Source organism: Populus nigra, chromosome 17 (genome assembly GCF_951802175.1).
Source record: "Populus nigra chromosome 17, ddPopNigr1.1, whole genome shotgun sequence".
NCBI lineage: Eukaryota > Viridiplantae > Streptophyta > Magnoliopsida > Malpighiales > Salicaceae > Populus > Populus nigra.
The window spans coordinates 13852694-13877377 of record NC_084868.1 but is presented as its reverse complement, the minus strand read 5'-3'; the positions used below and the strand labels follow the sequence as shown (position 1 = coordinate 13877377).

General features: G+C 33.5%; 4 protein-coding genes across 19 annotated transcripts in view; 1 reads left to right on the top strand and 3 right to left on the bottom strand.

The window, feature by feature from the left end:
- The first annotated feature begins 754 nt into the window (after positions 1-754).
- Positions 755-2674, top strand: LOC133677439 (cytochrome b561 and DOMON domain-containing protein At5g47530-like). Its single transcript, XM_062099497.1, has 3 exons — positions 755-1506; positions 1707-1961; positions 2059-2674. Exons 1-3 carry the CDS (start codon positions 898-900, stop codon positions 2386-2388), a joined length of 1194 nt encoding a protein of 397 aa, XP_061955481.1. The 5' UTR covers positions 755-897; the 3' UTR covers positions 2389-2674.
- Positions 2675-3392: 718 nt separating this feature from the next.
- On the bottom strand, positions 3393-7556 carry LOC133677440 (inositol monophosphatase 3-like). The gene is made up of 12 exons (XM_062099498.1): positions 7309-7556; positions 7132-7187; positions 6996-7046; positions 6172-6252; positions 5934-6037; positions 5748-5832; positions 5225-5279; positions 5079-5122; positions 4359-4427; positions 4170-4270; positions 4041-4097; positions 3393-3775 (listed from the first exon to the last, which is right to left on the bottom strand). Exons 1-12 carry the CDS (start codon positions 7319-7321, stop codon positions 3679-3681), a joined length of 813 nt encoding a protein of 270 aa, XP_061955482.1. The 5' UTR covers positions 7322-7556; the 3' UTR covers positions 3393-3678.
- Positions 7557-8679: 1123 nt separating this feature from the next.
- On the bottom strand, positions 8680-15902 carry LOC133677375 (putative MO25-like protein At5g47540). 2 transcript variants are annotated; one of them, XM_062099392.1, is made up of 11 exons: positions 15360-15901; positions 14487-14648; positions 14117-14235; positions 13653-13727; positions 13234-13327; positions 12733-12792; positions 9655-9723; positions 9396-9494; positions 9188-9232; positions 8989-9091; positions 8680-8910 (listed from the first exon to the last, which is right to left on the bottom strand). In XM_062099392.1, exons 1-11 carry the CDS (start codon positions 15480-15482, stop codon positions 8840-8842), a joined length of 1020 nt encoding a protein of 339 aa, XP_061955376.1. In that variant the 5' UTR covers positions 15483-15901; the 3' UTR covers positions 8680-8839. The 2 variants fall into 2 exon arrangements, with proteins under 2 accessions (XP_061955376.1, XP_061955377.1); XM_062099393.1 differs by lacking the exon at positions 9655-9723 and having other exon boundaries at positions 15360-15902.
- A 3360-nt stretch (positions 15903-19262) lies between these two features.
- Positions 19263-24684, bottom strand: part of LOC133677362 (probable LRR receptor-like serine/threonine-protein kinase At1g53430) — a 46100-nt gene continuing 40678 nt past the window's right edge. For 13 of the 15 annotated variants that reach the window (XM_062099376.1, XM_062099374.1, XM_062099361.1 and 10 more), the window contains 14 exons: positions 24537-24608; positions 23968-24036; positions 23800-23868; positions 23644-23703; positions 23500-23514; positions 23363-23409; positions 22921-23291; positions 22629-22851; positions 22399-22527; positions 22202-22317; positions 21901-22114; positions 21479-21713; positions 21242-21392; positions 19263-19791 (listed from right to left, as the gene is read on the bottom strand). In XM_062099376.1, the coding sequence (XP_061955360.1) occupies positions 19522-19791; positions 21242-21392; positions 21479-21713; positions 21901-22114; positions 22202-22317; positions 22399-22527; positions 22629-22851; positions 22921-23291; positions 23363-23409; positions 23500-23514; positions 23644-23703; positions 23800-23868; positions 23968-24036; positions 24537-24608 (2041 nt within the window). In that variant the 3' untranslated portion in view covers positions 19263-19521. The remainder of the gene's footprint in view (positions 19792-21241; positions 21393-21478; positions 21714-21900; positions 22115-22201; positions 22318-22398; positions 22528-22628; positions 22852-22920; positions 23292-23362; positions 23410-23499; positions 23515-23643; positions 23704-23799; positions 23869-23967; positions 24037-24536; positions 24609-24684) is intronic. The other 2 variants (XM_062099362.1, XM_062099363.1) reach the window with 2 other exon arrangements.

The window sequence follows — 24684 nt, the reverse complement described above, 5'->3', positions numbered from 1 at the left end:
TTAAAGTTGTTCCTTCTCGTGCACCCTAAAATTGAAGATTGAGGATTGAAGATTGAAGATAGACATTTGGCATTGATCAAGAGCTTAGCTTCCTTGGAGAGAATCTTGGCAAAGACGACCAACGACTCATCACTAACCAAAAGTCACCTATGAGAGTTACATTTATAGCTCCATCTTGTTGGAGTTGGGCAGGTGTAGGTGTGAGAAGTAATGGTGGTAACAAACAACCAACAAAACCATAAGATAAAATAAAAATAAATCACCTTTTTATATATATAAAAAAATGATAGAATTGATAGAGAAGAACCCATTATTCTATGTATATTACATAGTTATTATATCTTATTTGAGTTGATACTGAGTAAAATTAGATTAATATAATTTAATTATTTTTTTTAAAATCAAAATAATATTATTTTTAATTGAGTTTTACTCAGATTAACTAGATCGCAAATCTACCATAATTTATAACCAGATCAGATCAAGTATCTCTTTTTATGTTTTGTAAAACTAGACTCGAGGAGTTCTCGAGTAAATAAATTTTGGATTAACTTATTAGATTAAATCGAGTTTTATAATAGTGATATATTAGCATTATAAATGAATACATGAATGTTAAATATAATGATGTTGATTATTTTAATTATAATTGAGTTTTTATTTATTTATTTTAGAATGTGAAAATATGTAACTACTTTATGTAAATTATAAATTGAGGCATCATGCTCAAGACAATCCAACAACCTAACCCACCAAGACTCTTTATACATTAAACCTCATTTCTCCCCTCCCAAGCATCTCATTGTTAGCATTCTTGCAATTTCTTGATTGTGTCTTGTCACATAAGAAAGAAAGCAAGTCCTTGGTTTCTTTGGTTTTGGTTCTTCTATAGCCACTATGGCTAGAATGCTAGAGCTTGTGTTATCTCTATCAGTTCTTATGTCTATGATTTTCTCATCGACTGCCCAGTCATGTAAGAGCTATGCTCTCTCTAGTAACAAAACCTTTAGGGCGTGCAATGATCTTCCATACTTGAACTCGCATCTTCACTGGAACTATGATTCATCATCAAACAAGCTTCAAGTTGCTTATAGACACACAGGAATCACTTCCTCTAGATGGGTTGCATGGGCTATCAATCCTACCTCAACTGGCATGGCTGGTTCACAAGCCCTTGTTGCATACCAACAAACTGATGGAACTATGAGGGCTTACACATCACCTATCAGTAGCTACCAAACCTCATTGCAAGAAGGGAAACTTAGTTTTGATGTTTCAGATTTATCAGCTACATTAGCAAATAATGAGATAATCATATTTGCTACCATAGGACTTTCAAACACTAGCACTACTGTTAACCATGTCTGGCAAGATGGTGCAGTTTCTGGTAATGCTACTCAGGTACATGCCACTAGTGGGGCTAATGTCAAATCCATGGGGACCTTAAACCTTCTTTCTGGAGAATCTAGTTCTACTGGAGGGAATGACAGGATTAGGAAGAGAAATGTAAGCCCTGGAATCAGTATTTCATTTTTCATATATGGTTCATTGTTTTCAATTTTGAGTATAGTTTTGGCTTAATTCTGTTACCATCTGTTCTGTTTTTCACCCTGTTTACGAGTGTTATGAAATCAGACTCTTTGCCCCTCTTTTTTTAATTTTATGAACAAGAACTATTTCTGATTAATACTTGATAAAAATTTCAGATTCATGGGGTGCTAAATGCAGTCAGTTGGGGTATCTTGATGCCAATTGGGGCTTTAATAGCAAGGTATTTGAAGGCATTCATATCTGCAGACCCTGCATGGTTTTACCTCCATGTTGGTTGCCAATCCATAGCTTATATTGTTGGGGTTGCTGGATGGGGTACTGGTCTAAAACTTGGTAGTGAATCAGCCAGTATTCAATATGATGCTCATAGAACAATTGGCATCATCCTTTTCTGCCTTGGAACCCTTCAGGTAATCAAAAAAACTCTTTTTGTGTCGCATAGTTTTTGAGTGTGGTATACTTGTGCTAGCGAATTAAAAGAAAGGCTTGGTATGGAATGGATTTCAGGTGTTCGCTTTGCTTCTAAGACCAAAACCTGATCACAAGTACAGATTTTACTGGAACATCTACCACCACTTAGTTGGATACAGTGTTATCATCCTCAGCATCATCAACATATTCAAAGGATTCAGCATTTTGAACCCTGATAAGAAGTGGAAGAATGCATACATTGGTGTGATTGCTGCTTTGGCCTTCAATGCTGTCTGGTTGGAAGGCTATACATGGTATCTTGTGGTGAAAAGGAAAAGGTCAGAGATTGCTGGAAAGATGCCTCATGGCATGAATGGATCAAATGGGGTTAATGGGTTTGGTGCTAGACAGCGCCAAGGGGTGTGAATGAGATGATGGGATATGAGCTGTGGTTTTCTGTTTGTTTTCCCTCTTTATGTTTTGCTTTTCCAGAGTTGGTGCGCCCTTACGTATATTTATGGAGGCCCCATACGAGGATGGAGATTAAATTCATAAGTTATTCTTTCACTGGTTAGTCTTAGGAAGTTCGTGCCTGCGAAAGATCCTTGAGATCTCATGTATCTACTTTTCTGTTTATTTATCATGTAGCCCCCTTTTCCTTTGTTTCCTTGATGGTTTCCTCTCAATTTGCAACGAATTTCTTGATGTCAAACTCCCTTATAAGTTTTCATAGCAAAAGAAAAGAAGATCAAACTGTATTTTTTATATTTGATACCTCCATGTAGGAGATTTTGGTAAAATGCACAGCCATACTCATACTAACTATATAAATTTTAAATTTTGATCCACCTATTGATGAATCTAAAATAAAATCTTACTAGGAGATTCTTAGAATTCCTGCTTTCTACACGGGCCGATTTTTGTATTTATCGGGCTAATTTTTATATTTATCATGAATTATTATTCAGAATTTATTATATTTTTCTAGTTGATTTATGATTTTTTTACTATTTAGTTTAAAACTCTTTTATTATTTTTTAATTTTATTAAAATTGTTTTTTCTAATATATAAATAGCATATAATAGCTGTGATACTTTTTATTGGAAAAATATTGAGTAATAAAAATTAGAATTAGAATTAATTGAAACTTTTTCTGCAAAATACTGTATTTCTTTGTAATTGTTGTCTTTCTTGTTTTTTGTTTCCGTCTGCATTATGAACCTTTCAAATAATTCATAACTTCAATCCAGAATTCCCTGTCTGCATTTTGCTGCAGTCAGCTGTGGTCACTTTTTGCCAATTCTGGCTGCAGAGAACTTTGCAGCTACGACGAAAGATGCAAAAATCTTATTTGGAATTCAGTTCTGTTTAGAGGAGAATCAAGCTAACAGGTTCAGGTAACACCGGGAGAGACAGAAAGAAGCAGCCATGGTTCAACAAGGCATGATCCTTGCTCAATGAGGAGTGTAGATAAACTGGCATATAAACCACACAATCTGTGTAACATGGTGGTCTGCATGATCAACAATGGTAGTTGTCTTCTCAATTAGAGTATACATATAAGTAGGCATTGTTTAAAAACCACAACAAATTGGAAGAATCATTATTGATGTTGCCACTCTCTCAGTTAGAGATGCTTCTTTAAGCCTTAATGATGATATCGACTGAGCTCATCACTAGATACTGTCTATAAGATCAAAGGATATTGAATTGTCTCATTCTGATTGCTGCAAAACCTCAACAAATGCTTCCTTCAAAAGCGGGTTTGAAGCTGCGACTCTTTGAGAAGTGATGTCAAAATCTTTACCAGATCTGTAGCCGAAACAGCAACCATCAAAATATTAGAACACGCATTATATTCTCAACAAAATGCAAGCATATGCTTATATTCTTAATATCTTTGACCTATTGCTTGCCCCGATGACAGAGTTGAGGATGTCACAAGACAACGATTAAATCATGTTGACATTTGATAAACACTGTTCTTTCATGTCCATGCATGGGACTATCCTCTCTATATCCCACACTACCCCCAGCTAAGTAGTGGAAGGGATGAAATATAAATAGCATCACTTACGGGTCATAAACGATTCCTCCAGCTTCTTTGACAATCACAGCACCACCTGCCACATCCCTGAGTTCAAGAGTGGATTATATCAATCATGCGTCCAGATGAACTTTTCTTGCATCAATCACAAATACGTACCATGGGCCTCCATATCCGGTTTCGTAAAACAAATCAATCCTTCCACATGCAATTCCGCAAAGATTCAATGCACAGGAGCCAGTCATCCTAAGGGATCTCACCTGATAACAAGATAATCAGATATGAATTTTAAGAACACCAACACATTTTACCAAAGCACATAGCTTCCACAGCATGTTCTGGTCTCACCTTGAAAAGTAAGCTGTTAATTCTGTTCGTAGTGGCATCCACAGTAGACTTGTCACGTTTTGTTCCAGCCTGCTCTTAGAAGAATTTAGTTTGGTCAGTTCTTAACATGATTCCTTATGAAACATAAAGGAGTGGACTTGAAGTAGAAAGGAGTTTTAACCAGATTCCACACAGAGCATAACAGGGGTGAACTTAAAGCATTCCTTTTGCAGGGTATTTGTAAGTGCAACATGGTAAAAACTAAATACATTCACAACGCATAGATCTGCATTTCAAATACAGGGAGTTGGATTTCTAGAGTCTACGAACAATATTTTAATATAAACAAGAAGGGTTAGCATGCCAGAAAAATCAATCCAGGGTTAAAACAAGCTACCCTTACTCATCACTAACACTATCTGGAGTTAAGACTGAAATCGATTGTGCCCAAGGCAATTTTAACACCCTTCAAACCGATCCAATAAGAAATCAATTCGAGATGTACAGTTAGTAGGATAGAATTGTACCAAAAAAATATGAGACAGTAGGGCACCAATTCATCTCATGTTTCAAAACTGATTCCCGGTTATCATTTCAGTTTAAGCTATCTAACACCTTTAGGCTCGTTGTAATCATTAATTTATTAAAAAAATCATGACAAGTTTGCTTCTTGTTTACAAGCACTTCTCAGTTACCCTTATAGCAAGTTTGGGCAGACAAAAATGATGCTGAAAAGCATACCTCTGTTGCAAGAAGAGATTTCACAAGCTCACTTTGAGATGATACTGCAATCGAAACACAAGTACGCAGTTGCTTAAGTGTCATGGAAAGATTAGCATGCAAAAGTATCAAAATATGGAAACTGACAATAGTCAACTCAGAGACACCTTTTATGGGTTTTCCATTCAGAAATGCACCTTTTCCATGGACGCCTGTAAAAAGCTGCATTTATAAATCCAAAATCTTTTAGCAAATTACTGGAGCACATTTCAAATTCTATAAAATTTTGACAGAACATCCTTATAGTAACTTTGATGTCAAGTGGGACAATATACGACCACATATCTGAAGTGAAAGCAAGAAGTGTTCAAGAAGGCAGACAATAGTTTGATGGACTAACTACTTAGATATAGCTAGATACTCGTTTTCCCGATATTTAAATATTGACAGACTCAACATCATAAAGCAGACATTTATCTGAGTAGAGGACCATGAAGCTGAAAACTAGCGGTCACTGGTCAGTGTTCATTTTGTGAGGATAGATGCACTAACATCCAGCATACATGTAGAAGATCACCAGGCTATATGAAAGGAGGTAAACTCTGCATGTTCTACATAAAATTTTAATCATTTAAAGTTCCAAGTAATATCTGGCCACCTAAAACTAACATGCAATTTATAAAATCTCACCTCTTCCATTATTGGGTTGTAAACAACACCTACTGTAGGAACTTTTCCAATTGTAAGACCAATAGAAATGCACACGAAGGGAAACCTACATCCAAACATGTTGCAACAAATTGAAGTGATGTTACATGTATAAAAAACAAGAGGAAATTGCCTTCACCAAACAATGTTAAAAAAAATTGCATTTACCCATGGACAAAGTTGGTTGTTCCATCAAGAGGATCAACTATCCATGTCGGTTCATCAGTCAGTTCTGTAATACCACAGGCAGCAGTAGTTTCTTCCCCAATGAACTAAGAAAACCAGCAAAAGAGAACTTTCAAGAGAATAACAGTGGCACTTTTTAGGAGACAATATTCCCCGTACAGATCAATAATGCTCAAATTCATCACCTACAAAGTAGAAAATACTAAAGTAAGTTGTTAACCTTATGTGAGGGGTGCTGCTGTTTGAGATAATTAAAAATAAGATCCTCACAAGCCTTGTCAGTCTCAGTAACTAAATCCACCTGCAATTGAGAAATAAAATAAACAATTGTCAGTAATTACACGCATATAGTCAAGTGTGTTTAGCCACAGCACTTTTATCCGGGCTAAATTAACAAAAATGGGTTAGCAACTTATAATTTTTTAATTTTCTCCTCTGCTCCACAGTTATGATGATACAGTCCAAAGGAAACATGCTAGCATTACAAAATAGCAAAAGAACTTTCAATTTTGTTACAAACTCGATAAACTCAACGCGAAGATCAAAACTTTATTTCCCAGCAGCTTTACGAACAAGGATTTTAGCACCTCATGCACGATGAATTCAATTACCGTTAGCTTTACAGACGTTGATGCAGAACCGTTAGCTTTACAGACGTTGATGCTAAATTCAATTGCCATTTTAAAGCTCCTCCAGCATGTTAAATTCAATTCCCAGTTTTGTTACAAAACAAGATCACCTCAATGCCAAGATTAAAACTTTATTTCCATTAGCTTTACAAACTGGGATCTTAAAGCTCCCCCTTGCATTCTAAATTCAATTTCCAATCAGATATAATCAATAACTGATCTGAATTCAAGATTATTTAGCAGCATTTGATCAACAATTCTCCTTTCTTTAGGGGAAAAAAATTGCTAAGCACTACACAAACTCTACATTCAAGATCACATGATGCAACAAGAATGTCCAAGATAAGACTCCTTGATTAACGACAAACAAGAAAAAGAGATATAAAAAGAACCCAAGAAAAGCAAATATGGGTACCAGGCCTTTATGCTCCACATGCTTGGTCTGGTAGAATCCTTCACGGATTATCTACAAAGCACACAAGAAATGGAAAATGAGACTAAATTTGAGACCCCAAAAAAAGGAAAAACAAAATCTAAAATTTATAACTCACCTCTCCAGCTCTCTTTGCTGCCTCAACAGCAGTCTGCAAGAACTCTGAAAGAGAATCTAAAACATCCAAAATAAAAAACAACATGCAAAAATCATCAAGATCCCATACTGAAAATGAACCAAGAAATCAAAAACAAAAAGAGAAAGAATGCAATAAAAAAACTTGATGGGGTCCTACCATTCTGTGCCATGTTTTAAAATCTGTATGTAGAAAGAAGAGAGTGACAGAGCGAAGTAGATTGTGGTGGAGGTGATGGTGATGAAAGGCTCTGTGTCTTGAGTTTTTTTACGTCTAAAAGGAAGCAGCAGGCAAACCACAAAATGGACCGTTTGATTTCTGTTTTTTTCTCTCTTTAAATATATATATGCTCAAGAATCTGCCTTTTCACTCAGTCTGTGTACTTCTTGCATCAAATTCCTGGTGAAAAAGAAAGTCCTTTAATGTGCCTTTTGAGTCCTTTTAACCCTTTTTTATGGCTACTCTTCCCCTACGTCATATTGTGTTCCTCTTGAGTTTTCCTGTGAAATTACGGAAAATATTAACATCCAAATGATGGGGAAAGAGATTTGCTCAATTTTGATTGATTGAGGGCATCATTGGTGAGCCTAGGAAGAGAGGGACCAAATTGAAACCTCCCTAATAACTGGGGGTATATTTGTAGTTTTCCTAGAACAAAAATACCTAAAATCTTACATTTCTTTTTTTTTTAAATAAAAAAACCTAGCATCAAACTCAGTGATTGCTGATGAGAGCATTAAAATCAGATACGGTGAGAATACGAAATGAATATGATGGAAAGTAAATTCAGATGATAAAAGCATCTCCTTTTTATGGCAATAAAACATAGTTACAGTAACGAATCAAGGATCAACTTAGTTAAAGGTTAATGTTACCAGTTGGATGGATTAATCTATATTAATAAATAAAATTTGAAATAACATTATTTAAACTCGGATTACGAGGTCAGCCTATATACCGAACCGGGTCTTATAAGTAGGATAAAAAGTGATAGCAGCAGAGAACATTCTGGTTTTGGAATGAAGTAGATGCTTGGAATATGCTGGTGCATACATTCATTCACTCGTGACTCACGCATGGAAACCTCATCTTTAATAATAAAGAAAACGACTCCTTTCCTGGCAAGAAGAAAAGAATTTTGGTGTGAATTCTCTATCCTTTGGCCCACCAAACGAAGCTTCCTATCATATCCTCCTCAGTAGGTTCTGCTCAGGAATGTCCTTTGATACTAATGGCGGTGGAATTTAGTAACATGCGACTGCTGCCTACTCTCCTCACTTGAGATTTGGTTCAGACTCCTACAGTTGACAAGAGTTATAGCGACTTTACGTCCTCACTCCCTCGAACAAGGACTCGTAACTTGTACATATGAAGTCTCTGTACATATGGAGAGGGAGACCTATATGGCTTTAAGTAGGTTACCATGGGGAATGAACATATGGTGAAGCTGAATAATGACGGCTTCCAATAGAGGACATGGTTCACAAAAACATGAACATGCTCTCTAACAGGGTTCATAAAAGCCAAATATTGGATTGAACTCGATTCATGTCTCTTTATTTCTCTCTTCCTTTCAAATACATGTAATTTTACCACAGATCGATGGATACTGATATTGTCATCAGGTTTGGGCTATGAGAGCTACAATTTATGTAAAATGATTACAATAAACAACCAAGCTCATTCATGACTACTCTCTAGGTTCAAGGGCAGCTATTTCTCTCACAACTTGAGCTTTGTCTGCCTCAAATTGTTCATCCTCTGCAAAAGAATACACCAATGAATGTCAATACAGCATCAAAGACATTAAATGTCACTAGAGGTGTATTTCTTTTATACCTTTGTCTATCTTGAAATCAGCAAACAAACGAAGAAGCTTGCTCCTATTTGCAACAAGTATGTTGACGATGTCAGGAGGTTTATTTTGATTTGCAGCAAAGAGCTGGAGGAAGGGGGGAAACAATAAGAGAGGTAGAAAATAAGGCACGTTAAGTTAAAGAACCAAAGAAAAAACTCAAATTCTTTCTTCAAGCTATACCTTGAAAACATGAAATGCTTCTATCTGGATGCTCTTACTTGATTCCTGCAAAGGAGGATTCATCACATAAAAGTTGAAGTCCAATTATGTATGAGATTGATGTTCTAACAATCTATTTAGTGGCCATCACATATGCCATAATGGTACATCAATAGTTTCCTAAAAATATGACAAAGCATGAAAACAAGCAATCTCAAAGGAGTCATACCCTGAGAAGATTCATGAGAATCCTCAAGTTATCCCTTGAGCTCACATAACGTGTCATCACAACTGCATTAGAACGATCCAATAATATATCTCCCAACAGCTGTCACAATTAAAGAAGCCTTTTTAATAAATAGTACAATTACCAATAGCAATAACAAAGCACATTTTAATGAAAGCATTTTCCTAGGTTCAGATGCCTAGAGAATTGCTTCATTGAATGTTCTAATGATATATGAGCGGGATATCATAAGTTTCCCTACCTTGACAGCTTGTCGTCTTGTAATGTAATTGGTGGATTCTAGCAGCTTCAAATTAAATTCAGCAAAAAACTGAAGTCCATACAAAGTTAGACAATGTCAAGCTCTGACCAACATTTAGCAAGCATGGCCACAACAGGAAATAAAGACACATTTAGAATGTTGCAATTCATGTTTTTGTCATAGATATGTAGCTACCAACATGCAGTTTAAAAAAGCAAAGAAGAATGCTATAACAATGAGGAGATAAAGCTGCTCAATTCATCAGAGAGTCAAGTAATAGATTCTACTTTATATGCCCCATCATTGCAGAGCCACAATATTTGATATTAATGCATTCCCAGAAAAATAAATTTGCAAACCGTCTTTCTCTAATCTCACCCAAAGGTTTTCCGGCTAACACTTTTGTTGGCCTTCAAATTCTTTGAAAAAACTATAGAGGATCAGGTATGCCCCATTATACAGTGTCAGTGCGTGCATAACTGAGGCAATATATGCGCACATATGTATCTATCGGTATATAGGATTTGAATTTGGGTGTTCAAAAAAACCATTAGCGCTTAAAACCTTTACATTGCTTTTATAGGATTTTGGTTTAGATTCTACTTTATGTCTCCATCATTGCACAGTCATGATATTGTGTTATTAATGCATCACCAGATAATTAAATCTGCACATCATCTTTCCCTAATCTCAGCCACAAGTTTTCTCACCAAAATACTCGTCTGCCTACAAATTCTTTAGAAAACAAGAGGATTGGGCATGCCTATCATCCACCTTGTGTGTGTGGGCTGACCTAAGGCATACATAGTGTCATAACCCAATTTTTGACCATTTTATTTTATTATTATTTTATTTACCGAAAAGGATAAAAAAAATGAAAAAAACAAAATAATAATGATGAAAAAACAAGTAAAATGAAATAAATGAAGAATGAATTAAAATTTGGGTTAAGGGCAATATGATTGGAAGTTTTGGGGTTTAATTAAACTTTGGATTTAATTTAATTAATCCAATCAAGGGTTTAATTGGAGAATTGATTAAGTTTTGAGACTTAATTAAGCTTGGAATTAATTTAATTCATCCAATCAAGGGTTTAATTGGAGAATTGATAAGTTTTGAGACTTAATTAAGCTTGGATTTAATTTTATTAATCCAATCAGGGGTTTAATTAGAGAATTGATAAGTTTTAGACTTAATTGGACTTTGGATTTAATTAAATTAACTTATTCAGGGACTTAATTGAAGAAATATTAAAGTTTGGGGTCAAAATTGGAAAATTAGAATCCAAGGATTACATTGAAAATGTCGCGCAAATGCAAGGATCCAATTACATTTTAACCAGCAGCTTGATTGCAAAATTACAAAATTCCGAGGACCAAATTGAAAGCAGCCTTTGGAATTGTAAAAACGGAGTCGTTTTAGGAGGCGACTGTTCGCTCGTCTTCTTCCCCTGTAGCGGCTCCGCCATTAAACGCAGGGACGTTTCTCCATTGAATGGAACGCCCCACGCCATTACTGCCGGCTGTTACAGCGCCGATCGATCTCCCAGCCCTATAAAAACCCGGGTAAATGCAACCTCGCAGAGAGGGAGGAGGACAGAAAAAGACTGGGGGGGAAGGACGAACCAGAATAGAAACTGTTTTCCTTGTTTCTTCTCAGAGAACAGGGGCGAAGAAAAATAAACAGGGGAATAAATAGGGAGTAGATAGAGAGAGAGACCAGGAGAGGGACACACGAAAAGGACGGGGAAAGAAAAAACAGAACCAGGGCTTTGGCAAACACAACCAGCAACCCATCATGCCTTTATTGCCATCTTCTTCGTCCTGAGCAGGGGAAAACCGAGAGACACCAGGGTAGCAGACCATTGTTCCCCTGTTTCTTCTCAAAGAAACAGAGGCCGTCCTCTGGCTTTATAAAAGGGACGTAGAGAGGAGGACAGTGAAACAAGAAACCCACTGACCACCTCTTCTCCAACACCAGCTTCCAAAACCAGAGGAAAAGGCTAAAAAAGAGAGGAACGAGCAGTTGACAGAAGGGGAACGAACGAACGCAGGGATCTTGAGGCAAGGATAGATGACCAAGAAAGACTGAAAAATCCGGATCGCCACTTCCAGCACCAGGTAAGTTGCGCTTTCCCTTCTTCTGGCATTTTAATTACATGCTCTTATAGCGGGCGTGCGTGAATTGTTCACACACGCCTGCTGGTGAAAACAAAAAACAATGGCCAGCCGGGTCAAGCATGTGACCCGGCTAGGCCTGCTGGGTCCAGCCCAGCCCCATGGGCTGAGCTGGGCCCAGCCCCAAAAAAATATAGAAAAAAATAAAAAAACAGAAAAAATAAAAAAGGTAGAAAAAATAAAAAAATAAAAAATGTGTATGCATGAATAAAAATAATGTAAATTTACTGGTTTATTCACTGACGCCAGAGTCAGGAATAAGAAATACCGGTTTAAATTTATATTATTTTTTATTCGTTGTATTTTATTTTATTTAGCTAGAAAAATAAAAATATGTGCATTGCGTAAAAATAAATTTATTTTTATTTGTTTATTCACTAGACGTTAGAGTAAGGAATAGAAAATATTGATCTAATTAATTTTCGTAGCTACGAATTTTTACCAACGCCAGAGTTGGAATTATTCGAGCTCGAATATTCACTGGCGCCAGAGTCAAGAATATTATAAACAAATCATCATAGCATAAACTAATAAATATTTAGCAATTTAAGACAAAACCGACAATGCAGTCTGCCTTAGGCAGAACGTTTAAGGGGTGATAATATTTTCCCTTTTACGTAACCAATCCCGAGCCATAGAATCTCTGTTGACCAGTTAGGGTTCCTAGTGACCATAATACTAGGTGGCGACTCCTCAAACAAGACCTTTTTTTCCCTAAAAGAACAAGATGCCAGAAATCTGTTCTTTTTCCATAATAATTCTAGAATTATTTTTAGGGCCGCCGCGATGTCGGGTGCGACACATAGCAGAAACAAGTATAAACCTGTACAAGTATACATAGCAGAAACAAGTATAAACCTGTACAAGTATGCATCTAAACATAAGTGACACCAGAACTCACCCAATCATAGTTCTTAGAAAGAAATTCAGCTACTGTAGATTTATGTCTTGTCAATAATTCCTGCAACAAAACAATATAAAAGTCTCAGATTCACACTTCAACTAATAGCAAATACAAGGCCGAAACATAAAAACTTCATAAACATGCAATAAAGACAAATAAAATTTCCTGGATAATAATCTGCCAGAGCATTTAAATTGAAATTTGGGGAATCAAGGGTTGTCAGCAGTTGCAAAAGCTGAATATACTTAACCATTTGATAATAGCTGTGCAAAGATGCAGTACAGTATCGAGCATGTCCAACACAGTTGCATTACAGTACAGAAGATATTCTTGCCAAATCTCTAATGCAATGAGCAGAGTTTTGAAAGTCATTTGGAATTAACATTTAACAGTGGATGATATGTATACCCACAAAAACATTGCATTGTATGGAAAAATCAAACTGCAAAAGAGAGAAAGAGGAATTTGTTGTTAATATCTTTTTCAATCATGCTTAACCTTGAAAGTTGCAGCAGCATCTGCAGAAATGTCAAAATATGGAAGTTGTATATAATCAAAGAATTTCTTGACATTTGGTGATTCCAGGACATATCTGCAGTCAAACCCGACAAATGAGTGTACATAACATTGGCAGCACACCATAAAAAAAAACAATAAATAAATAAATAAATTATGGAAGCTGATAGTTGAGAAAAGCAATCCCGAAACAAAAAAAAATGAAAGTGATTGTTCTAGATATTGACTTCACATCACACTTTGACATGTTTATGTAAAGATAAATGGAGCACATATTTTAGTATAATTAAAAGTCTAAACAGAAATTTTTTTCAGGATTTTTAAGGAAAAGATTACTCTCCTAATCAGAGACAATATTGATAGTCTGATATAAATTAAACCACATAGTTGATTTTGCTCACCTGGCAACAGTCTGGTGACGTATGCACTCCCTCAACATTACACCATAGTGCAAAGCCATATCTGTGTTTTCATAACTAAAGAAGCAAGATACTGTAATTAGAAGATCCCAAGAAGTATAGTTCACATGACAAAACCATTTAAAAATTCTGTAAACAGCCAACCTCTTACATTCTAGAAAAAAAAAAAAAAAAAAAGAACAGCTGAATACAACTTCCAGACATCCGAGAAGAAGAAAGGCATCACTTGTGAAACAGATCACTAATGGCATCTTGAAACAGAGAATGGACAGTCAACAAAATATATATGTGATAATTAAGGTACAAAAAGTTATCCCACAAGATGTCAGAAACGATGCAGCAAACAAAAAATTTAACCCATTAATCATCTTGAAAATATTAGATAACCTATTGAATGGAATTATTATATTCTCAATCCCCAACATTCCCCAGCAATAATGGCTTACCCTGCTATCAAAGTATCCAAAAGATCTGTATTTTTCTCCAGGTAGTCTGATGCAATCAACCTTGAATTAACTTGTTGCCTTTGTAGATTTGCAACAACCTGAGTGGCATCTTTTCTGGCCTGCAAAAAGAAACATTTTCATGCTAAATGACAAAAGAGAAACTGGCAGTTAAATGAAAATTCTTTCCAGATGGGAATCTAATCCAACAGATTCAACAGGGCAAGTATAAAGTATAAAGTATAAAGCATGTCACTAAACCGATCCATTATGAAAGAACAATGAATAAGAATAGTATTCCCTCATCAATCTGATAGCAAATTCAAGATAGCAATCTACATAGCTCTCAACCAATAAACTCGTCAGTGGTTACCTCTAAGTTCAATTGGGATAGACAGAAGATCAAAAGACGAAGTGTGTTTTCTCTGAAAAACTCCTGAGTCAATTGTGCACACGCTTCTGACACCGGTTCAGACTCACTATTGCCATAAAGAATTGACTTTAACTCCCTGATATTTTTAGCTAACTCTGCCATCTGTATTAGAAAATAAAATTGTCAAATTCGAATTCCACAAATAAAATGCTTGACAGAAGCTTAAATGCCCCAGTAGCCCAAATCAAGAAAATAACTTATCACAACATGCAACAAAAGCAAGAAATTATACAGCGACCCTAATGCATGTTCATCTCAATCTTACATCTACACTCACCAAAATTCAACAACACTAATCTAATTCTTATATTGTGAACAAACTAGTTGAAACAAATCAATGACACATATAGCACCACAGATCACACCTAATTCACAAACCTACAATAAAAGTTTCCACTTTTACTCCCTTGACTACTAAAAAGCTAAAACCTTTACACGCGACCCACTGCAAGTAATATCAGATTCCTCTCACAACACACCCAACCACATTCAAGTTAAACTTGGCCAGCAAACTAACCTCTTTGCAATCACATTAGCACTCAGCAAATTAACTATTTCTTCCTATCTATGTAAATATCACAGCATATTATAGCATACTCTAATCCAAACCTCAATCAGACATCAAGAATCACCCTAAAAAACGCAATTTTTCATAAAGATTGAACCTTTCTCATCCAAAGCAAAAAAAGAAAAGCAACCCAGACCCCAAACAATCTCAAATCAATCAAAATCCACCTAATTAAAAGAAAACAACAGAAAAAGAACACAAGCACACATAAAATATATAGAAACGAATAGAAAGAGACAGCCAACCTTCTCTTCTCGTTTTGAATCTGATAAAGAAGCTGAACTCTGATCAGCATAGATTAAAAGATCGCGAGTCTGTCTAACTATATCGACAGGAGTCCTCGGCTTTGACTTGAAAAGTCCCTTCATCCTCTTCGAATCACCCACTAACTGCCCCGATTTCGAACTCAACAGCACTGGATGTCCCGATTTCGAATTACTCAACAGCCCAGAATGTCCCTTTGTCGCTACTGCCGCTGCCGCTGCCGGCGCCGGTGGTTGTGGCGGTGGCGATACTCTCCTCACCACTACCTCCTCCCGGGCTGCTGCTGCTGCGGCAGCTGGTTTTGACACGCAGACTCCTATCTTTCCTCCCTTTATAAACCCCACAAAAACACAAGAAAGCGATTTTGCCTTCTATCTACGAAAAGGGTTCACGGTTTACTTGATTTCAGCCACCAATTTTGCTTTTGGATTATTGGGTTTTTATGGGATCTTGGTAAAAATGTGTGCTTGATTCGACGGTTATGGTTTTTTGGGCTTTGCATAAACAGATTGCCAGTCGTTACCGTGTCACTAACCGCTAAATACTTACAGTACAGTGCTCTTTTTTCTTACGTATTCATTATCTCTATTATTATTATTATAAAAGAAAATTACAGAAGAGGTGAATTCACTATTACCGTCTCACAAAAGCACTGTTTATTATAGTTAAAAAAAATATTATTTAAATAAAAAAATCCAAAAAAAAAATATCATCAACGGTGTGAAAGTTAGTTAAACAAGTCAGCCAAAGTTTTCAAGGTCAGTTGATTTTTTTTTCCAACTCAAATGGCTCCGGTCCTAGATTATCTGGGTCTAAGTTGATTTATCAGGTAGTCTAGGTTTTAAAACAATATTTTTTTATAGTTCATAATTTAAATTATAAATTTAATAAATTAATTTAGATTAATTATATATATCATTATTTTAATTTTTTAAAAAATAAATTGTCATTTTAAAAAATATTTTTAAAATCAAATTATATTTTTATCGGACATCCAGGCTATTATTAGACCTATCAAGTTCACTATATTATATTAAATTAATTCTAACACAATTTTGATTTTAAATTTAAATTAGATAAAAAATCAAGTTAAAAAAAATTCAAAACTAAATCATTTATCTAAATTTAATAATATTATCAAAATATTACTCGTTGCCTAAACATTTTTTTATACATTAATTTTTTTTTGTTCGGCTAGTAGCATAACGTAATTTATTTTTAATTAGTCTTATTCATAAAAGTATCCTAAGACAATCATTTAGCTTCGACATTGATGCAATATTTATACCAAAAAAGTCTCTTTAGACGTTTAATGTGTATGTATGGCAAATTTATTTGTATTTATTTTCGTTATACAAAAAAGTAAAGTATACCTTTTATATCTACCTTTGTCTCTTTAGAGTCACTTAGATTGACCCTATAGGTTGATTTGAAAAATGATTAATCTAGAATCTGTAACAGTTTAAATTAAATTAAATAAATAAATAAATAAAGAATTTAGTTGATTTGATAAAAAAAATTAAATTCATTTGTTGATCGGGTGAACACCCAACCCTTAATTTCTAGAAATTTTTTTATATATAAAAAAATTATTTTTATCGTATTAAAATAAAAAACATTTGAGAATTGACTTAGGATGATTTTTTTTACTCATAACCTGTATCTTTTCCTGGTTGATTCTATATCAAGTTTTAGAACTATGTTAGATTTATTGATTCCTTTAAATTTTATAACGGAATAATTTTGGATCCATATCCAATATAAAAATGTGAACCAATATTTAATATTAAAATTATAGTTTCATTTTATAGGAAATTGAACAATCTGGAGTTGAGAAAAGGATAGCATTTTTGTTTTATAATGCAGAAAAAGAGAAAAATCCAGAGAGAATTGCCAATGATAAAGATAGAAGTAGAGGATCAAGAATTATGCTTTGATACCATACGAAGATAACGGATTTTTCATAGAAGAATGCTGGTGAATTAAGCAGAAATATGAAGAAAGCAGAGAGAGTGTCTAATAGTTGAGGGAAGAAGATGAATGTAATCACTGTTTTTCATTACTTAGTTTTTACTTTGTTGCAGATGTATTTATATTAAAAGCTGTAGACGTATACCAGCTTCTTTCTCTAATACTAACAAATTTTTCTAATTATGTAACGGTATTAACAAACTTTAACTGTCTAACAGTATTTTAACTGCTAGAGCTTTTAATCTCTTGACATGTGGCACAATCAGATTCATTAATATTTTTACAGAAATTACATATTATTAAAAATATTTTGAAAAATAAAATTTCTTGAAAAAGTATTTGAAAATACTTTTTTGAAATATCTTAAAAGATTTTCTAAAAACTTCATAGAAAATGCACATAGAAAGTTATGTTAGAGAAGGTGAAAGAATAGTAAGAAACGTCGTTTTTATAAAAGTAAACCCATACAATTTCAATTTTAATATGTTCGTGCCTTTGCAAAAAAAAAAAAACCCCTACGGAGATGAGTATTATTATTATTATTATTTGTGTTTTAAAAGTAATTGTATTTTTTTATTTTGTTTTTTATCAAAAGAATTAATTTTTTATGTTTTTTCATCATTTTAATATACTAATGTAAAAAATAAATTTTAAAAAATAAAAAAAATTATTTTAATGTATTTTTAAATAAAAAATATTTTAAAAAACAACTACTATCATAATATTAAACAAACTCTAAAAATATTTTATATTATAGAAAAAACACCGAGAATTTATCACCTTGCAAGAGAGAGTATCGTGGTCATGCCAATCAATGTTAATTAATACCAATTTAGTGATATATTTTAACAAATCATATCTATTTTTTAAGTACAAGTATAGTTGTTAATTATATTTCATTTGTTGACTACTCTCTCTTCTATTGTTCTATATTATTATTATTATTTTTAATATTGTTCTATATTATTTTTAGCTATAGGATCTCATATGTTCAACATGTAATTATAAAAAGCAAAACACACATGGTTTTCCTACTTAAATGCAACAACTTATAGCCTAAATTCTGTAATTAGGATTGAGAGAAAAACAGAAAAAGAGAAGAAAGAATCCCTCGAGTATTTATTTTGAGTTGGGCTTAAATTGTTAGGGTTGGAAAATTTATCAAAAAAGACAAATCTCAATTATTTAAAAATTAAAAATACAATTAAAAACTATTCAAACCTAAAAAAAGAAGCAGAAATGGAAATAAAAATCTCTACAAAATAAAATCTCAAAAAATTATCAAAGAATAGCGCAACAAAACATAAATCTAGGAAAACAAATGCCCACGGTCTAAGAGAGCATAAATGATCACCAGATATAATATAATTATGACATAGATAGAAACAACAACAATAATAAATATAATAATAACAACAAATACAAGCAACATAAAATTCTATTAAAAACATGTTTATTATTATGATAAAGATTATTTTTTAAAATATTTTTTATTTAAAAATACATTAAAATTATCTACCCACAATGAGCATCTATTATTTTCTTTTTTATTAATATCCTGAAATAAAAGCTAACAAACCTTGCTTATACTAGTTTTAGGCCTACACTAAGTAAGAAAAATAAAAATAGATTAAACTGAATAATTCCTAAAAAAATATATTAAAATATCATAAAAAACAATTTTTAAAATTAAATAAAAATAAAAATAACTAAAAAAACAAACATTTTTTTTTAAATCCTCGGACATCAAACTACCTACCCACAAGAGGCCCCTCTAAATGAGCTTTTCAAATTGGGGTAATTTGCGTCATTCTAAGTAGCAATTTCTCTGTAAGGGAAGGAAATGAAGTAGCAGACCATGCACATAGCTAGAAAAAGCTTAGATAAATCTAATAAGTTTATAAAGTAGATAATATCATAAAATTATCCTTTATATAGGCTATATATAAAGGATGGCAAATGATAATTTTATTCGATTCATGAAATTACCAGCTGCCATAACAGCACAAATAAATCATAGCAGACAAAGCAAACACATATATTTTTTTATGGAGTCTCTCACGTACACATCAATGTTCTCTTGTCACCACCACATAATTAGACCAAAGTAATTACAAAATAAAAAAGAAGAGGCAGGAGGCTTTCATCATCAAACTTAACATTACCAATTGGCTAAAAAATTGGCTCTATTTCCAACACCCTGGAACACTGTCCTCCAATATTTGCTGATGGAGTATCATCACCTTTGAAAATCTCATCGATTCTTTTCTCACCTTCAAGTACACTAACGACTTCGGATATTTTAGGCCTGAGAGTAGGAGATAACTTAACACACGTCATTGCTAAGAGCAAAACAGTGAGAGCCTGCTTTCTGTCGTAACTGGATGCTAATCTCTTGTCCACTAAGTCAAGGATTCTTCCCTTATCGTGCAAAACACCAGCCTGCAATTGAAAAGCAAGATTAGCTTAGCTTCGAGTATGAAAGAAATAATCAAGTAAATAATACTGACTATTTTCCAATCAATTAAAAAAATCAAGAAATTAAATAACTCTTAGCAATCAAGAAATTATTTCAATCATCCAATTAAAAAACACCATTAACCACATATTTTCTATAATTTATTTTATTCTATTTACTTATTTTTCTTGTTATATAACTATATAAACTCCACATGAGTTGAATGTAACATATATATTAAATTATCGAATAATAATATCCTTTTCTATTCTAAATTTCATCTTGATATCAGAACAGTCGAATATTATATATTGATTTAAATATTAGCTTTTGCTTTTTCAATGGATAATTTTTTGCCATTCATCCGATCATTTTAAAACACTTTGTTTTCAAACTCTTCATTATCTACCAAATATTTAATTTACTATTTCTTTTCAATTATACATCAACTCATGATAAGGAGAAATTATTTCAAGATCAGGTGGATGATCAAATAACATCCAAAGAATTAAAAAAAAAATAGAGGTGTAACAAAGTCCAATAAGAGAATTGAGATTCTACATTAAGAGAAAGACATGCAAAAAAAAAAAAAAAAGAAGAAAAACTTAGTACAAGCTGATATGTTTTTGCACAAGAGATAGTATAAAAGAGACCACCTATAAAAAAAGAGAAGAGATAGTTCTTCCTAGCAAAAGAGATGGAAAATGGCTAAGGAACTATGATAAGAAAAATATATTAGTTTGACAAGAGTCAAAATTTTTTTAAAGTTGAAAAATTTTGTCCATTTTATTTTGGCTCATTTTATTTTACAAGAGATAGTTCTTCCTCAAACTAATATATTTTTCTTATCATAATTACTTAGCCATTTTCCATCTCTTTTGCTAGAAAGAACTATCTCTTAAAAAGTCAAATTTTAAAAAAACTGTTTGGTGAGAGAAATAAAAGAAAGACTAAGAATAACTATGTTTAGAAAACTACAATTGTTAAAGATAAGCATACAATGACAATAAAAGTGATGTATGTCAAATTCAAGAAAAATAAAATTACCATGAGTTTGAGGGGGCATGTTAAAAAGATAATCAAGGTAAATATTATTGACTATTTTTCTAATAAAAAAAGGAAGAGATCAAGGAATTGAACAACTCTAGGTAATCAAGAAATAATTTTAATCATCTAATCAAATATATTTTCTATAATATATTTTATTTTATTTTTTTTATGTTTCTCGTTATATGATTATATAAATATTGCTTAAGTTGAATGTAACATATATTTCAAATTATTAAATAATAATATCCTTTTCTATTATAAATTTCTTATGTGAGCTTGTTGTAAAATTCACAAGTCATTTGATGTTGACAGAACATGTTTGGTTTGATAATAACTACAAAAATAAATAAACTAAAGAGGATTTATCCTATCAGATCCACTTACTTTATCCAGAAGAAACTCAGCTTCTTGGTTTGGTGTGTAATCTGCACTAACTTTCCCGCTAACTATTTCGAGTAGGACAATTCCGAAACTGTAAATATCAGCTTTAACAGTTATTGCTTTTCCCATTGAATACTCAGGTGCCATGTAAACTCTGCAATAAGAGATTATTTATTGGTTAGCTCTTAATTAATATTTAAAGAATGAAAGTAGTTGTCAATCAATGATCATAATACTTACCGCGACCTTTTTGCTTTGATGGCCATAAATGGATCTTCCTCATCACAAAGCGTTGCCAATCCAAAGTCAGACAACTTGGCCGTAAGAGAGTTATCAAGCATAATATTACTAGGTTTTATGTTTCCATGAACAATCTTGAACCTTTTCTCTTCATGTAAATACTTCAAACCTCTTGCTATTCCCAGACAGATATCAAATCTAGCTCTCCAATCAAGTTTTGTTGTGGAATTTGGTTCTACAAATCAAGATTTAAATATACAATTAGAAGCTCTCACAAACATTAAGTGACAGAATTCTATTTACTCCTGTGTTTTAGTTCTCAACAATTATATGAATTTCACAAGGCAATGCATTAAGTGAAAATTAAGATAAAACTTGAGAATCGAAAGAGCAAGATGAAAATTGGGTGATGGCAGTATTACCAAACAACGCACGGTGAAGGGAGCCTTTATGCATGTAGTCATATACTAGCAGATGCAGGTCTTTATTTGAATAGCCATCCAACAATTGAACAAGATTCACATGATGTAAAGATTTCAGGTTGAAGATTTCCCTTTGTAATTCATCTTTTCCTTGTTGCTTTGAATGAGGAGAAATCTTCTTCACTGCTAATTTTATCTTGTTCGGCAGTTCAGCCTGCATACACGTGAAATCAATTTACCAGAACTCTGAAAGAAAAAAGTGCATGTTGAGGAACAAATGTTTCAAAAAAGAAAATCTGACCTTGTATACTATTCCAAAGCGTCCCCTGCCAATCTCCATTTTGGGGCTAAATTTTCGAGTAGCATCGATTATTTGTTTGAGGGTGAAAGATTTTCCTTGGACCTCAATGGTTATTTCTATTTGAAGAAAACATCGAATTAAGAATTCTTAAGGTAGTGTATGGTGCATAATGATTTTAGATTAGCATGGAGAGGTACCATCCAACTCGCTTTTCCGCAGCCAGCCCATTTTCCACACGAAAGCCAACAGAAGTAGAGGAGCAAATACTGAACCTGCAGTAATCCCTGCAATTTGTGAAGGAGATAGTCTCGTGCCAACTTTAAAGTCTGGATACAAATAGTGGAAGACAGAAAGAAATAATTATTTATCCAGATAAAGGGTAGCAGAAATCTTTGCTCAACAAAATTAAGAGCACGCAATTCCTTACTTGCAGTTACGGAAATGCCTGACACAAGGGGTCCATTCAGAGACAGGGCAGGAGTACTTAAATAGGAAAAACCTGGCACCTGGAAAGATCCTTTTCCAGCCCAGAAAAAGTGGATATTCAATAGATGATCATCTCCTACACATGCTGTGAAACTTTCAGTCCATGTTTTATTGGTGCCGTTGGCCATTTCTTTTATGTTGAAGTCTGTTAGTTCTCTCTTCCCCTGTATCCAAAAGTGGATGTTGAATGATGGGAATTTTTGAAAGAAGCTGCAGAAAAATATAGCGGTTACCTGTATATATACATCAAAAACACGTTTCCCTAAATTCGAGTAATGTTCATCACTTTGGTAAACAGTTTCAGCGAAGTAAAGCTTGACAGTGTAATTTCCTTTAAATAAACAGAAGCCGTAATATGTCAGAGAAAGAGGGCAGAGGCGACTTGAATTGTATAACTGTGTCTCAGCAGAATCACAATCTCCACATTCCATGTTTTTTATGTAATCACTGGAATCGTAAGTTTTCAATCCGAAGTCTCCAGAACAAGAATAAGCCCAATTTTCTCTTTGAGCTAAATGGTAATTTAATGTTGTACTGTCTGCTTCAAACACTTTCCCATCAACTTCTGTCTCTCCTCCTCCACAATTTATATATAAGGAATTGTCTGTAAAAAATGATAATCAGTACAGGAAATCTGTCCTGCACAAAATTATAGAGCTTCTCAATAGAACTTACACTTTGGTTTTCGCCGACATTTATTTATCAACTTTGGTATAGAAGTCCTAGAAATAGCAAACGTACAACATTTGTAAGAAATAGCTCAGGATTATTTGTTCTAAATTAATGACACCATATAGAGGATATTATCATACCTGTTTGGTTGACTGCTTGAGCAGGAACAACATGCAAGCAGTTGGTGCACATGATACAAAATTATTAGAAGTTTGGATTTCATAGACAATAATATTCTTGCAAGTGAAACAAAAGGAAGAAGAAAATGAAGTAGCCGTTATTACATGTTCAGCTTTTCTTCTCCTTTCTTCGTACCATCATCAAAATTATTATATGACAGGTCCCTGCAACATTATTGTTTACATATCAAGATTTTATTGAGGAAACCTACAAAAGGGAAAACAACCCATCTGAGCAAAGAGCACAAAGCCATAACGTACGCCGTGTCCTTAATTTTTTGAGGAAGCCAGTGAGGTACTGTGCCAGTAAGCATATTTCCTGTGAGAAACCTAAACAAAACAAACCAATATGAAAACCACTACTTGTTTTTTAATAGAGTGGCAAAACGAACTTATTATAAGATGGATCGATCGAGTTCTTTTGCATACATCTTAGTTAAATTCAGGTTTTTCATGGAATCTGGTATTCCACCTGATAAGTTGTTAAAGCTCAAGTCTCTGCAGGATCAAAAAAATGAAAGCAATTAATCGTTATCTTTAATAATTTCATAAAAAAAAATGGAAAGTTTAGTTTGATTTGATTTGTTTTTAGTTTTTAGGTTAAAATATTCAAGCTCGCTATTGACATTTTTTTTTTGACAAGTTGATCATCCTTTTAAAACATGAGAGTAGTTTTTTACAGCAGGATTAAGTTGATAATCAAAAGGGCCATCAGATCATCCTTTTAAAAGCTTTTTAATCTTCAATGATAATAAAAAAACAAGCTATCAAATCAAGTCTTAGACGAACTATTTTCAACAGCATACGATTTGTTTACTCTAAAAATTGGCTCATCATGGTTTTAAGATATTCCTTTTCCTAATTTTCTAATCATTAAAAAGATTGATTCTGTAAACACACAATCAAAATCATCAACACTTCTAATGAATAATGATGGCCTAAACAAAATAGCCATGAGAGAACTACAAATCTTTTACAAAAGAGGAAATGAAACTTACAGGTATGTTAACGATGACCGATTACCAATGTACGGGGGGATTTCACCACTTATTGAGCAATTCCTTATCATCCTACACAAATCATTGAAGAAGTTGGTGTTTGGATTTATCCAATGCATAGATATCATTAAGAGTCACATACATAAAT